Source organism: Lutra lutra, chromosome 11 (assembly GCF_902655055.1).
Source record: "Lutra lutra chromosome 11, mLutLut1.2, whole genome shotgun sequence".
NCBI classification, from domain to species: Eukaryota; Metazoa; Chordata; class Mammalia; order Carnivora; family Mustelidae; genus Lutra; species Lutra lutra.
Genome location: NC_062288.1, coordinates 53,667,802 through 53,681,580, shown reverse-complemented (window position 1 = coordinate 53,681,580; position 13,779 = coordinate 53,667,802). Strand labels below are relative to the sequence as shown.

The following is a 13,779-nucleotide window of genomic DNA, read 5'->3' as shown; positions in this document are numbered from 1 at the left end:
ATATTTAATTTAGGGTCTCCTGGGTGGCTCAAGGTGGGTGGGTTAAAGCCTCTGCCTTTGGCTCAGATCATGATCCCAGGGTCCTGGGATAGAGCCCTGCCTCAGGCTCTTTGCTCGGCAGGAAGCCTCTTCCCCCTCTCTATTTGCCTGTCTCTCTGCCTACTTGTGATCTCTGTCTGTCAAATAAATAAAATCTTTTAAAAAAAGATACTTAATTTAAATATAATTAATGCCTTTCTTCCTTCCTTCCCTTCTTTCTTTCTCTCTCTCTCTCTCTCCTTCCTTCCTTCCTCTTCTTTTCTTTCTTTCTGAGACAGAGAGAGAGCACGCATGAGCAGAGGGAAGGGCAAAGGGAGAGGGAGAGAGAGCAGATTCAAGCAGACTCCCTGCTGAGTGTGGAGCCTGACCTGGGCCTCAATCCTGGGACCCTAAGATCATGAGCTGAGCTGAAATCAAGAGTCGGCCACTTAACCAACTGAGCCACCCAGGTGCCCTAATGCTTTTCCATATTTCTATAATATTTGAAAAGAAGGAATAATTACATGAGAAATGGAGGAGACTTTTGGCTTAGAATAACTTGTTGGACATGAGAACACATATTGACTTGAAAGAGAAATTTCCTGCTTTCGCATTCTATTTCCATAGTGGCAGTGTAGACTGTGGGACGGAGGAAGACCTAGGTGGTCACCCAGTGTTATTTAAAGAATAACTTGGGTTACAGGAGAGAACCAGATTTCTGGATGGTGTGCAGGGCACCTGGATTCTGCTCTCAATTTTGACTCTGAGTTGTTCTAAGTTCTCATTAATTTTAGAGTAAGCTCAAAGTAACCACCATTTGTAACATACACTATAGTATGCAAGAAAAATGGGTAAAAATGCTGAAACCCTGAGGGAGAAAATGAGCAAAAAATCTTTGTGATCATTTTTCACAATGGAGAAAGGACTAATATCATTATAGAATCTTAGAAAATAGTCCTCTGTAAAAAACCAAAAAACCAATACAGTTATTTTGAGTATGAAAAGTAGAACAGTTGATGATTTGTCCAAATCTACACATGCAACTGAAGAAGGACCAATATATTTTATTGGTCCCTATTCTAAGTTTTGGTGTTTGGTAAGTAGATTAAAAGCTACTGAGAAAGAGACAGATTGTTTGATTACAGTTACTGACTGTATAGTCTGGGGTTATTCAAATAATCTAAAAAGGAAAAACTGAAGGACACATATAAAGGTTAAAACTCATGATATAAAAATTAAGATGAGTAAAATACAATTAATCATAGCCCCATTAATTTGAAGGTTGTGATAATTTTCACCACAGGGAGGGCCAAACAACTTTTCACTGTCTCTGAGGCAAATATATGCTAAACAGTTCAGTCTGTAGTGCCCAAGCAGCCATTCCAAGGGTCTTTATCTAGTCCAAGGAAGGTGGAAAGGTCCAAGGGTCACACAAACCAGATTTCAATGAGTCACATGCTTGGCATTCCAATTCATGTCTAACTGTGATAGTCACTGGATATAGAACAAAACTAGTATTAAAATCATTTTCAGACTCAGAGGGTGTTCACCCAAGTGATAAAAGTCTTTGAAACTGTATCATGAGAGGAACAGCTTAAAGACCTGTGGATGGATGACTAAGAGAAGACTTGGCATTTACATGATGCAGTTCCCTAAAGGCTGCTATGAGAAGGGGCTTTGGACCTCTACTGAGATGAAAGCCAAGTATGGTAGGATAGAAGGCCCCCAACAAACAGACAAACAAACAAACAAACACCAAAACCAAAAATTGCCTACCATCCAAAGGCTATTCAGGGTAGGCAACCTGAGAAAGTAATGCACTGCTTGCCACTGGAGGAAAAGGGGTAAAAGATGGGACACTTGACAGGGATGTCATACAAGGGATTCCTTTTTTGGATAACTGGTTGGATCAAATGACATTTCTTTCAATTCTTAGATGTTATGAAACTACAATGCTAATGTCCCCTAAACCTCAAATATAATGATTATTTTATTTTTATTTTCATTTTTTAAAGATTTTATTTATTTATTTGACAGACAGAGATCACAAGTAGGCCGAGAGGCAGGCAGAGAGAGAGGAGGAAGCAGGCTCCCTGCTGAGCAAAGAGCCCGATGTGGGGCGCCATTCCAGAACCCTGGAATCATGACCTGAGCCGAAGGCAGAGGCTTAACCCACTGAGCCACCCAGGCGCCCCAATGATTATTTTTATAAATATGATTGTTCCTGAGAGACATTTTCCCAGTAATTAAAATGTTCATCTTGATCAGTATAAAGATGGTCCTTGTTTCTAAAATCTTATTTTAGGCACTATCAGAAACAGAAAATTGACTTATATTCAGTAACTCTTATTTCCTCTACATTTTGAGAAATAAAAATAACTAAAATTGTTTAAGAAAATTTAATTATTCAACAATCAGAGAATGTGGAATCATGATGTTAGCAATTTCCCTCCTGATAATGGCAATATGGCTAGCATTATTGAGTGCATACTATCTTCTAGACACTATTCTAAATGTCTTGAATATAATAACGCTGTGTTTTGTGTAATACTTAGAAAAATCTGCAAGTGTTATTATTATTATTCCCACCTTACAGAGGAAGAAACTGAAGTCCAGAAAGGTTGACACAACTTGCTCATATCACACATTCGTTAGTGATAGAATCTAAAATGTAATTTCGCCAATTTGATTCTAGAGTCTACACTCTAAATCACAAATCCTGTTATACTACAGCCTATTTATACCCCATCCTAAATTAGTCTGGATGCATTTCAATTCATATATACCTCTTTACAGGCACCTAAGAAAGGAAGTTAGCATACTATAAAAATGGCAACTCTTTGTTTTCCTCTTAAAATGTTATGATGGTAAAAAGTCTTTATTTTACCTTCCCAGCATGCTTAAGGTCTTGCTTATCCTTTTTGGCAAATCCAGTCATAGCTGTGGTTTCAATCATTCCTGTCAGAGCAAGTACTGGAGCAATACTCAAAATCAAGAGTGTCATCTCCCAACCATATATGAAGGAAATGATAATTGATAGTCCCATGTTAGTTGCATTTTGTGTTAAGACACCAACTCTTGAACCTGTTGCCTATAACAAGACATATTTTGGGAAAAAAGTCAATTAATTTTAAATTTACAAGTATTCCTATTATAGTTTCTTACAAAACAAGGCAGGCTTTCTTTTTTAGGATTTATACTTACATTTTTACTTTGAACTTGTACTTAGAAATTAAATAATACCCATACTTAAAAAACTGTCCTCTACTAAGAAGTCATTATGCCTTTTCTATCTTATTTATTTTTTAAAAGATTATTTATTTGACACAAAGAGAGCGAGCACAGGAAGGGGGATTGGCAAAGGGATAAGCAAGCTCCTTGTTGAGCAGGGAGCCTGATGCAATGTGGGGCTTAATCCCAGGATTCTGTGATCATGACCCTAGTTGAAGGCAGATGCTTAATGGACTGAGCCACCCAGGTGCTCTGCTTTGTCTGTCTATGTTGGATATTGTTCTTTGACATGTCCCTATCATTCTCTGAATATGTTCTTACTTTCTGACACAAAAAGATTCTCCAGGCTGTACTGCTGGAATCTATCATTTCTCCAAGGAGTCCTGGTTCCTTTTGGTGGATAATGTTATTTAAAAGTCAATATTATGCTCATTATTAATGGCGTATCAGTGGAAAAAACTGGGGAATCTGTGTGTGTGTGTGTGTGTGTGCAGATGCAGACACAAACTGAAATCTATATATCTCTATTTATATGAATCATGAATTCACTTCGATACCTCCAATTCCAATCCAGCACCATGAAGTTATTTTCAGCTTTCTTCCTTCTCATATTTGTTATCCCCTTCTGCAACAGTGAGAAACTTGGCTCCCATTTTCTTTGATTTATTTATGTGATCAAACTCTCTGTATGTAACCAATCTGATATCATGGCCCCTGTTTCTCCCCTGCATGGATACCCTTCTCCCTCTGCTCTGGCTTGGCTTTCCCACACCAGGCTGCCACCACACAAGAATGTGCAACTCACCATATGTGGGCTCCAAAACCCAACATTCCTCTTTCTTCTACACTGATGGAGGGGCCGACATTCTTAGTCACTATACCGTAGTAGTGCTGAATCGAATGATTTATACTATTCATTAAGGTGTATACTTTGGATATCATTACTTTGTATTCCATTTTCTGCATTTTATTTTGTTTCACTAAGCAAAGATTTAAAGCATCATTATCAAGATTTATCAAAAAGGAGTTGGAAACACGGTATAAGGTAACTTAAATTTTGAAAAAAATCCCAAATAAGTAGAAATATCTTTATAACTATTTTATGAGAACTATATGTCTTATGAATCAACTTTCAGTGGGACACATGATAAGTAATAAACTGAAATGTTAAATTCCTTTGGTGCTCAGATGAAAAAATGAGACTCCATTTACCTAGAAAAATAGCTATATCAACAATGTCAATTCACATTTTAAAAGATTTATTTTGTTATGATCATGAAAATATGACCATTGGAAAGGTTTAGATAATGTTAAAATTTACATCCTTCCAGACATTCAGATTAGAATTATTCTGTGTATGTAGCTTTGTATCCTGCTTTAATCCTTTTACATTACACTTCAAGCTTTTTCCTGGTGATTAAATAGTCTTCAAAAAATACTTAGAATGCTTCCAATTTTTCACTATTAAAAATAAAGATGTAATGAGCATCTTTGTGCAAAATCTTTATGCTCATCTTTTAATTCCTCATGTTAAATACCTAGACTAGAGTAATATGTTAAAGGGTACATACTCTTACATGCCTGATAAATATTATCAAATTGCTTCTCTAGAAGATTGTATCAGATTTCACTAAAGTACCCTCAAATTAGTATTATCATTAAAATAACAACAGTACTCTTCTCCTACCCCCTCAACCCCCCATGTTGGGATTGGGAGGGAGACAAACCATAAGTGACTCTTAATCTCACAAAACAAACTGAGGGTTGATGGGGGGAGGGGGTTGGGAGAGGGGGGTGGGGTTATGGATATTGGGGAGGGTATGTGCTATGGTGAGTGCTGTGAAGTGTGTAAACCTGGCGATTCCCAGACCTGTACCCCTGGGGATAAAAATATATGTTTATAAAGCTGTAAAAAAAAAAAAAAAAAAGAAAAAGAAAAAAGAAAGGATGAATACCCAAGTTTTGTAGCAACATGGATGGGACTGGAAGAGATTATGCTGAGTGAAATAAGTCAAGCAGAGAGAGTCAATTATCATATGGTTTCACTTATTTGTGGAGCATAACAAATAGCATGGAGGACAAGGGGAGATGGAGAGGAGAAGGGAGTTGAGGGAAATTGGAAGGGGAGGTGAACCATGAGAAACTATGGACTCTGAAAAAACGATCTGAGAATTTTGAAGGGGTGGGGGTGGGAGGTTGGGGGCACCAGGTGGTGGGTATTGTAGAGGGCACGGATTGCATGGAGCACTGGGTGTGGTACAAAAATAATGAATACTGTTATGCTGAAAAAATAAAAAATTTAAAAAAAAAATAACAACAGTAGGGCACCTAGGTGGCTCAGTCTGTTCAGTATCTGCCTTTGGTGTAGGTCATGATCCAGGGGTCCTGGGATCAAGTCTTGCCTATTAGGCTTCCTGCTCAACAGGGAGTCTGCTTCTCCCTCTACCCTTCCCCCTCTGCTTGTAATCTCTCTCACACACTCTCAAATAAATAAGTAAAATTAAAAACAACAACAACAACAATAAAAAGTCCTGTGTCCCCCAAGGCTCTGCCTTATTCCTAAAATATTTTTCTGGCTTCAGCTTCAAGACTCATTTGATAATCTGCTATTTCCCTATTTCTCACTATTAAAGAAAATTCCAAAAAAGTAAAAACAAGTAGTAAGAGCAAAACCCAACAAACCATTAAATAATGACAACTAAGGTAAACTATTTTAAGTGTCTAAGGGTATTATAAACTAATTCTAAGACCTCTAAGGCTGAAATAGGAATGTCATTTGTTACTTAATGCTGACTTACACTCTGACTCTTGAGAGTTGAAGGGTGATGTTGAGGAAACACGATATTGTATGTTATGGGATGAATTGTGTCTCTCCCTAACCCCAAATTCATATGTTGTGGTCCTGACTCCCAGCTCCTCAGAATGTCATTATATTTGGAAATGAGGTCTTTAAAGATGTAATTAACTTAAAATGAGGTCTCTGGTGTGAGCACTACTCCAATGTAACTTATGTCTTTAGGAGGAGGAAGTTTGAAGGCAGACATGTGCTCATGCATGGGAAAGACCATATGAGGACACAGCTAGAAGATAGCTGTTTATTTTATTATTATTATTATTTAAATTTTTATTTATTTTTTTGACAGAGAGAGAGGTCACAAGTAGGCAGAGAGAGAGGAGGAAGCAGGCTCCCCGCTGAGCAGAGAGCCTGATGTGGGGCTTGATACCAGGACCCTGAGATAATGACCTGAGCCGAAGGCAGAGGCTTTAACCCACTGAGCCACCCAGGCGCCCCTATTATTATTATTTTTAAAGGTTTTATTTATTTATTTGACAGAGGCAACGAGAGAGGAAATATAAGCGGGGGAGTGGGAGAGGGAGAAGTAGGCTAAGTCCTGCTAAGCAGGGAGCCCGATGCAGGGCTTGATCCCAGGACCCTGGGATTATGACCTGAGCCAAAGGCAGATGCTACACAGACTGAGCCACTCAGGTGCCCTAAAGATAGCTATTTGTAAGTCAAGCATAGAGGACCCCAAATGAAACCAATCCTGCTGATACCTTGATCTGGGGATTCTCACAATCAGAACTTTGAGGAAATAAATTACTGTTGTGTAAGCCATCCAGTCTGTGATACTTTATTATGGCAGCCCTAGCAAATGAATATACTTACTTGTTCCTCTCCTCCCACCCCCTGCCTTTTGGTGATGGCAGTAGGATAAGAAGAATCTAAATATATTTTTCCTGTTCTAGGAAGAATTAACAGAAAATAATAAACATCTGGCCTTGAAAAATACTACAAGAACTAAAGGAAAACAGAAAATAGTCTTAAAGACCTAGAGGATAATGTACCTCTGGAAAGAATTTGGGACTGGAATCACAGGGAATTTTTTTTTTTAAAGATTTTGTTTATTTGACAGAATGAGAGAGAGAGAGCATGTAAGCAGGGGGAACAGTAGGCAGGGGGAGAGGGAGAAATAGGTTCCCTACTGAGTAAGGAGCCTGATGTGGGGCTTGATCTCAGGACCCTGGGATCATTACCTGAGCCAAAGGCAGCTGTTTAACCAACTGAGCCACCCAGGTGTCCTGGAATCACAGGAATTTTAAACTTCCTTAGATTCTTTAGCAACATGCACAAAGATATAAGTTTTTCTTGGAAACTAAGAGCAGAAAGTCATGATTAAATAATTATTTAGATAATTTATGGATTATTATGGATTTAGGGATTATTATGGAGAGGAACTATGTCTTTGGCAATTTGCTAAATGCAAATAATACTTTTTAAAAAAAGATTTTATTTATTTTATATAAAGAGAGAATGAGGTGGTGGGAGGGCAGAGTGAGATGGAGAGAGTATTAAGCAGACTCCCTGCTAAGCGTGGAGCCCCATGCTGGGCTCAATTCTCACCACACTGAAATCGTGACCTGAGCTGAAACCAAGAGTCAGTCACTTAACCAACTGAGATACCTAAGCACTCCGAGCATAAAAATTTTATTAGAAAATTATAGTGTACAAAGAGGAATGGCTAGTATAAAAAATAAATGGAAGAGAATTCAGAATGCAATTGTAGAAATAAAATAAAATTCCATATGATAAGATTCCTGCTTCTGGGGTAACAAGAAATGGATTTAACCTCCCACATGAAATAAGGGCAGAGATGGGAAACAAACAAGGTGAGCCCAGTGACTGCTCCAGTTTGGCCTTGAAAGAGCTCCCTGGCTGGAATGTAGGGTGAGCAAACTGAGACAGAGCCCAACAGACTCCCTAAATTAAGTAGACAAAACAGAATCTGGGCCAGCTAAGGAAACTAGTTTGTAGCACAGAACGCCAGAGAAGAGAGATGCACACAGAAAGAGAAATCTGGATATCTGCAGAGGGTCCTCCTTGAATATTCCGCTGAGAGTGCTTGTGTGAGGGCTGGGAATAGTCACACCAGCCAGACTGGAAAACCTCATGCCCTCATGCTCTCAGGGCATTGGGTAGAGTATATAAGGGTCTTTCCTCAGTCATAGACTCCAGTCCTGCCTAACCGTAAAATTAAGACCCAAATTACTGAACTGTTCCCAGGTAACTTAACTGAATCCCAGAACAAAACAAAAACGTTCACAGAAATGTAAAAATATCCAGCACCCAAAAATGTTATATTTGCAATGTGTGATATCTCATCAAAATTTACTAGATACATAAAAAAGCAAAACAGGACCCATAATGGCATAAAAATCAATCAACTGAAACTGACCCAGAACTGACACAAATGTTCAACTTAGTAAATGACAATAAAAGTTATCAATGGATAACATACATTCAAAAAGCTAAGAGAAAAGAACATATAGAAAAGACCCACATCAAAATTTTACAAATGCAAATTTCAGTGTCCATAAAGTTTTACTGGAGGTTAGTCTCACCCCTTCTTTATGTATTATAAGTGGCTGTCTTAGAATTGTAATGATAGAGTTGAGTAGTTGCTAGAGTTAGGGTTGTAATATAAAGACAGGTCACTGGGGTGCCTGGGTAGCTCAGTGGGTTAAAGCCTCTGCCTTTGGCTCAGGTCATAATCCCAGGGTCCTGGGATCAAGCCCTGCATCGGGCTCTCTGCTTGGCAGGGAGCTTGCTTCCTCCTCTCTCTCTGACTGCCTCTCTGCCTACTTGTGTCTGTCAAATAAATAAATAAAATCTTAAAAAAAAAAATAAAGACAGATCACCTTTATATTGCTAACCCTAACCCTAACCCTAACCCTAACCCTACCCAACCCTAACTCTAACCCTAACCCATGTGCCACTGTCCTCACTTTATATTGCTGCTCAGTGTGCTACAAATCTGTGATGCAATTATAATTTGACAGCATTTAGTGCCACATGAATTGCTGTACTGTGACATTTTATCTTAGTTTTAAAAATTACCATTGTATATCCATCATCTAAAAATAAGAAAGGAAGAGTAAAGGAGACCTTGAATGTCCTGCTTTTAAGGCATAGTGGACTGTGGATTACTTTTTCTCATCAGATGCCACAGTGTTGTGTTTATTATAACACTATATAGTACTACCAAATATACAAAATAGGTCAACATTTCCAAACTAAGCACTTATCACAATATTCTTCATCCACAGGAAAGCAACATTCAGAAAACTTAGAAAATTTAAAATGGAATATCTCATTTAATAGAATTTCTTCATAAAACTAAAAAGTGAAGATAAGTTGAAACCAAAGTAAGTTTCTGAGTGGCTCATTCATTAGCTAAGCAAAGAAAATCATTTATGAACAGTGAGTTTATTAAATCATGTTTAATTGGAGCAGTGGAAGAAATGTGTTCAGTGAGCATAAACCTATATCAGACAATTAGCCCTTAAGTGAGAACAGTTGCTCAAAAAGTTGACAAGACTGCAGCAACACTGGTAGTCAATCAAAATCAGATATACTTTTTTGAATAGACTTCCCTGGCTCTTGACGGATTGATGTATGTTACTGATACTGCTCAATTGTTGGTTTTGAGGAGCCAATGCTGAATTTGAAGTGATTAAAAATTGGCTGCTATAAATGGTCTGTGTGGATCAACTATAGGTGATAATATTTTCTAAGAAGTTAAATGAAAAGGAAGTCAGTATAACCAGAAGTGAAATCTGCTAAGATATATTATAACTAATGGTGATAAAAATAACTGTGGAGTAGAAAAAAAGGCTTACTTGGACAAATCTACAAAGTTTGTGAAAATGTAAAATGTTTAGAACCTCAATTTAATCCTGTATTACTTACCAGCAAGTATTTTGTGGAAAATAATTTATCACACATTATTGGGCCAGTATGGTCAGTGATGAAGTTCATTTGGTCCTATAGACTTAACCATTGTTGTTTCTATTTTTGTCAAAATTGGAAGCTGAATATCTTGACTTGTCTTGCCACACAATAGTTTGAGGGTGTGTTTAGTAGTGATAGTTTCACTGAAACATTCTGAGTTCAGGGCTGAAACAAAATTTTCCTTTACAGATAGAATCACCTTTAACTACTATGGCTCTGGACATTACCTTTTGCTATAGACTTGATAATGTTTCTTAATGAATTCAACCTAAAATGGTAAGGCAAAACAGCAATTACATGCCAACCTTATAATGTGGTAGAGTCATTTTGATGATGACTAACATTGTTTGAATCACAAGTAATATCAAATTGTTTTATACACCTCCCATGTCAAAAAGTTAAATCAGGAAATGAGGTCACCACTGTCTGGGCAATGATATTCTAGCTCTGGCTAGAATCCAATCAATTTATCTGGCTCTTGGAATTAAATGAAATTTTTATGATTTCTTGGGACAATATAATTATAGTTCTGATGCGAAGAGTTCTTGGAACTAACATTGTATCTGCCAGTGGTATATCAACTGTACATCATGGCATGAATAACACAATTTCTTGTGGGCAAAAATGAGGTAACACTTGTGGGTGATGAAAAAGGGTTGCTAAAATATACAGAACTAATACTTATAGTTTTATGGAACCTAGTTTTCCAAAGAATCTAAAATGGCTTTGTATCCTTAATAACACTATATATTACATAGAAAATAGTCTGTTGACAGATGTATGGCAATAAGCCATTACTTTGGGCTGAAATAATATCAGTTAAATCAGTTGTATTCAATCAAGTATTTCAAGACTCATGTTGTTCTATGACTTTATTTCACTGACATGTTTTACTCATGACTCTCAAAGTACCTGAGTTTCTAAAAATGGCTAAATGTGTATATATTTTTTAGTCATTAGTAAAGGTTTTAAAGTAATATTTACTATTATTAGTATTTACTATTATTATTAAGGAGGTAATTTATGAACATTTACCCTAATACATTTGATAAAATAAAATTTAACTGAAATTGCATGATGAAAAACTGAGATGGAATATGTCTTAAGTTGAAAAAATAGGAAATATGACCCTGAGTTATTATTTCCTAATTCATCTCTAGCATGTTTTTGTGAGAAAATAAATAATGGACAATATAGGATTGGTAAATAACTCTTCCTTCAGTAGAAAGAGTATTCATTCAAGTTAGATATGAATCTGTCTTTATATTGCAAAGCAAGTGTTTATGTGAATTACATGCCAGTAAACATAGTCTCATTCATGGAAAATTTCTTTGCTTGTCTTGCTTTTTAAATCTGACAGCTTTAAAATCTCCCATTAGTATTTCAACCATTTAATCTTTAGCTATTACTTTTCATTCAATGAAAATGATCTGACTTGCCCAGAAATTATTATGAGATCAACATTTACAAATTCCAACAAGAAACTTTCTCCTGATCAAATGGTATTAGCCAGATGCTTGTAAGTAATCAGGCTGACAAATATTTTCATTCATTTTTCTCAATGAGAGACAACACTATTTGTTAAAAACTGAATGTAAGGAGAGTGAGGTTGGTCTTTCAGTTCTAATTTGTTTTTTTGGCTGAAGTAAATACTTGCTAAAAGGGAAGATGTCATACAAGTCTAACATTGCTGCTAATAGGAATGCCTATTTCCCTGGAATTTTAAAAAACTTAAATGATAGGTAGAGAAAAATATCAGCAAAGAAAATATTAGCAAAGAAAAAGTAGCACTACATCAAAAACTTATATGTACTATATGTTGGCTAACTGAACATAATAAAAAAAAGTGGCAAATTTTGTGGAATGGAGATTCAACTGGAATTATAGGGATTATTTCTCCATAAGGGAGTGAACCCTGTCATTCCTAAACCCAGAAATTGTCATTCAGATAATTCTATTGTGCTATGGAAGATTAATGCTATGTTCATTACTTGACTATTAAGTGAAATTTTATCCATCATTTTTTCCCAGTTATACCAGTAAAATTGATCTCCTCAGCCCTATTTTAAAATTTAAATTCTGTCTAATAAATTTAGAACCTTGCCTTCCAAATAATGAAAAGGAGTTTTAGGAAGAAATAAAGATGAAGATCTCCTCTTGAGCTTTTTCTACGTTGTAAAATTAGTTTTGCAAGCCATTATGGATGCTTGTGAATTTTCACAAGTGTAACCAACTTCTTGTATTCTCTGGTAAGACAAATCTATCCTTAGAAGGAAAAACTACACTTTCCTCTTTTATTAATACTTCTAAATTTTGTGTACGTTTTCATTTTGCTACCCTTCATGTCTTACTATTCAGTTCTGAGCTCTTTAGCTCATTCTTGTTATCTTTCTTTGGTCCTCTGTTTATCCTATTATATGTGCTAAATCCTTTCCCCCCCTTTTTATTATTTTTTATGTGAGCATATAGTTGACATACAAAGTTACATTAGTTTCAGGGGTATAATGTGGAGATTCAATTAAAAAAATTTGTTTTGTTGTTAAAAACATCCAGAACTGAAAGCCTTCCTTATATCTTTCATTGAGAGCTGCCAGGTAGCCCTGAGACTTACCTGCTCTCCTTAAGGATGTGGGTCATTTTAGTATAGCTTACAAATATGCACAGATATCTCTGTGTTGCACACATACACACTACATGCATACACCACTGAAGAATAAAAGCAAAAAACTCCCCCAAGAAGCAATATACATACTCCTTGGATTTGTGCTATATCTATGGCTAATACTGTTGTCAAGGCTCCTGTGCTGTTTTCCTTATCATCAAACCAGGAAATATCCTAGAGAAAAAGGAGAATTAACATGTGGTTATCAAAAGAAACAAACCAAAACAAAAAAAAATATGGTTATCAAAAAGGTTCTTTTCTGACTTGTGATTCTGTTGTAATAAGTCAGAAGGCATTTATCAACCCCATACCCCCACATATTTAATTCTTATAAATACCATGAATCAAATGACTTTTGTTTCTTACTTCATAAAGATTTGTAATTAGATACAAAATGAAGAATGTAAGCCCAATGGCTTGGAACCATTACCAATGCTATAATATTGTACAATAATCAACATCAGAAATGGTCATTTTGAACCATTTGTAATTTGTAATTTTTACTCCATAAGTAATCTGTGAAGAGCAGACTATTTAAAAAGTTAATGCATAAAACAATTTAGAAATATTCCTAAACAAAACCAAATATTGTTAAAATGTCTATATTATCCAAAGTAATCTATACATTTAATGCAATCCCTATCAAAATACCACCAGCATTTTTCATAGACCTGGAACAAACAATCCTAAAATTTGTATGGAACTACAAAAGATTCCAAGTAGCCAAAGCAACCTTGAAAAATAAAAGCAAAGCTGGAGACATCACAATTCTGGACTTCAAGCTGTATTATGGGACAATATAGTACTGGCATCAAGACAATATAGTACTGACACAGAAACAGACATAAAGATCAGTGGGACAGAACAGAAAAACCCAGAAATGGACCCACAACTGTGTCAACTAATAATCTTCGACAAAGCAGAAAAGAATATCCAATGGAAAAAAAAATCTCTTCAACAAATGGTGTTAGAAACACTGGACAGTGCCATGCAGAAGAATGAAACTGGAACACATTATTACTCCATACACAAAAATAAATGGATGAAAGACCTAAATGTGAGATCAGAACCATCAAAA

General features: G+C 36.3%; 1 protein-coding gene across 1 annotated transcript in view; it reads right to left on the bottom strand.

The window, feature by feature from the left end:
* ABCB5 (ATP binding cassette subfamily B member 5) overlaps positions 1-13,779 on the bottom strand; it is a 116,101-nt gene that overhangs the window by 26,357 nt on the left and 75,965 nt on the right. Inside the window, 2 exon segments of the mRNA XM_047694740.1 lie at positions 2,906-3,109; positions 12,792-12,875. Of these exon segments, the coding sequence (XP_047550696.1) occupies positions 2,906-3,109; positions 12,792-12,875 (288 nt within the window).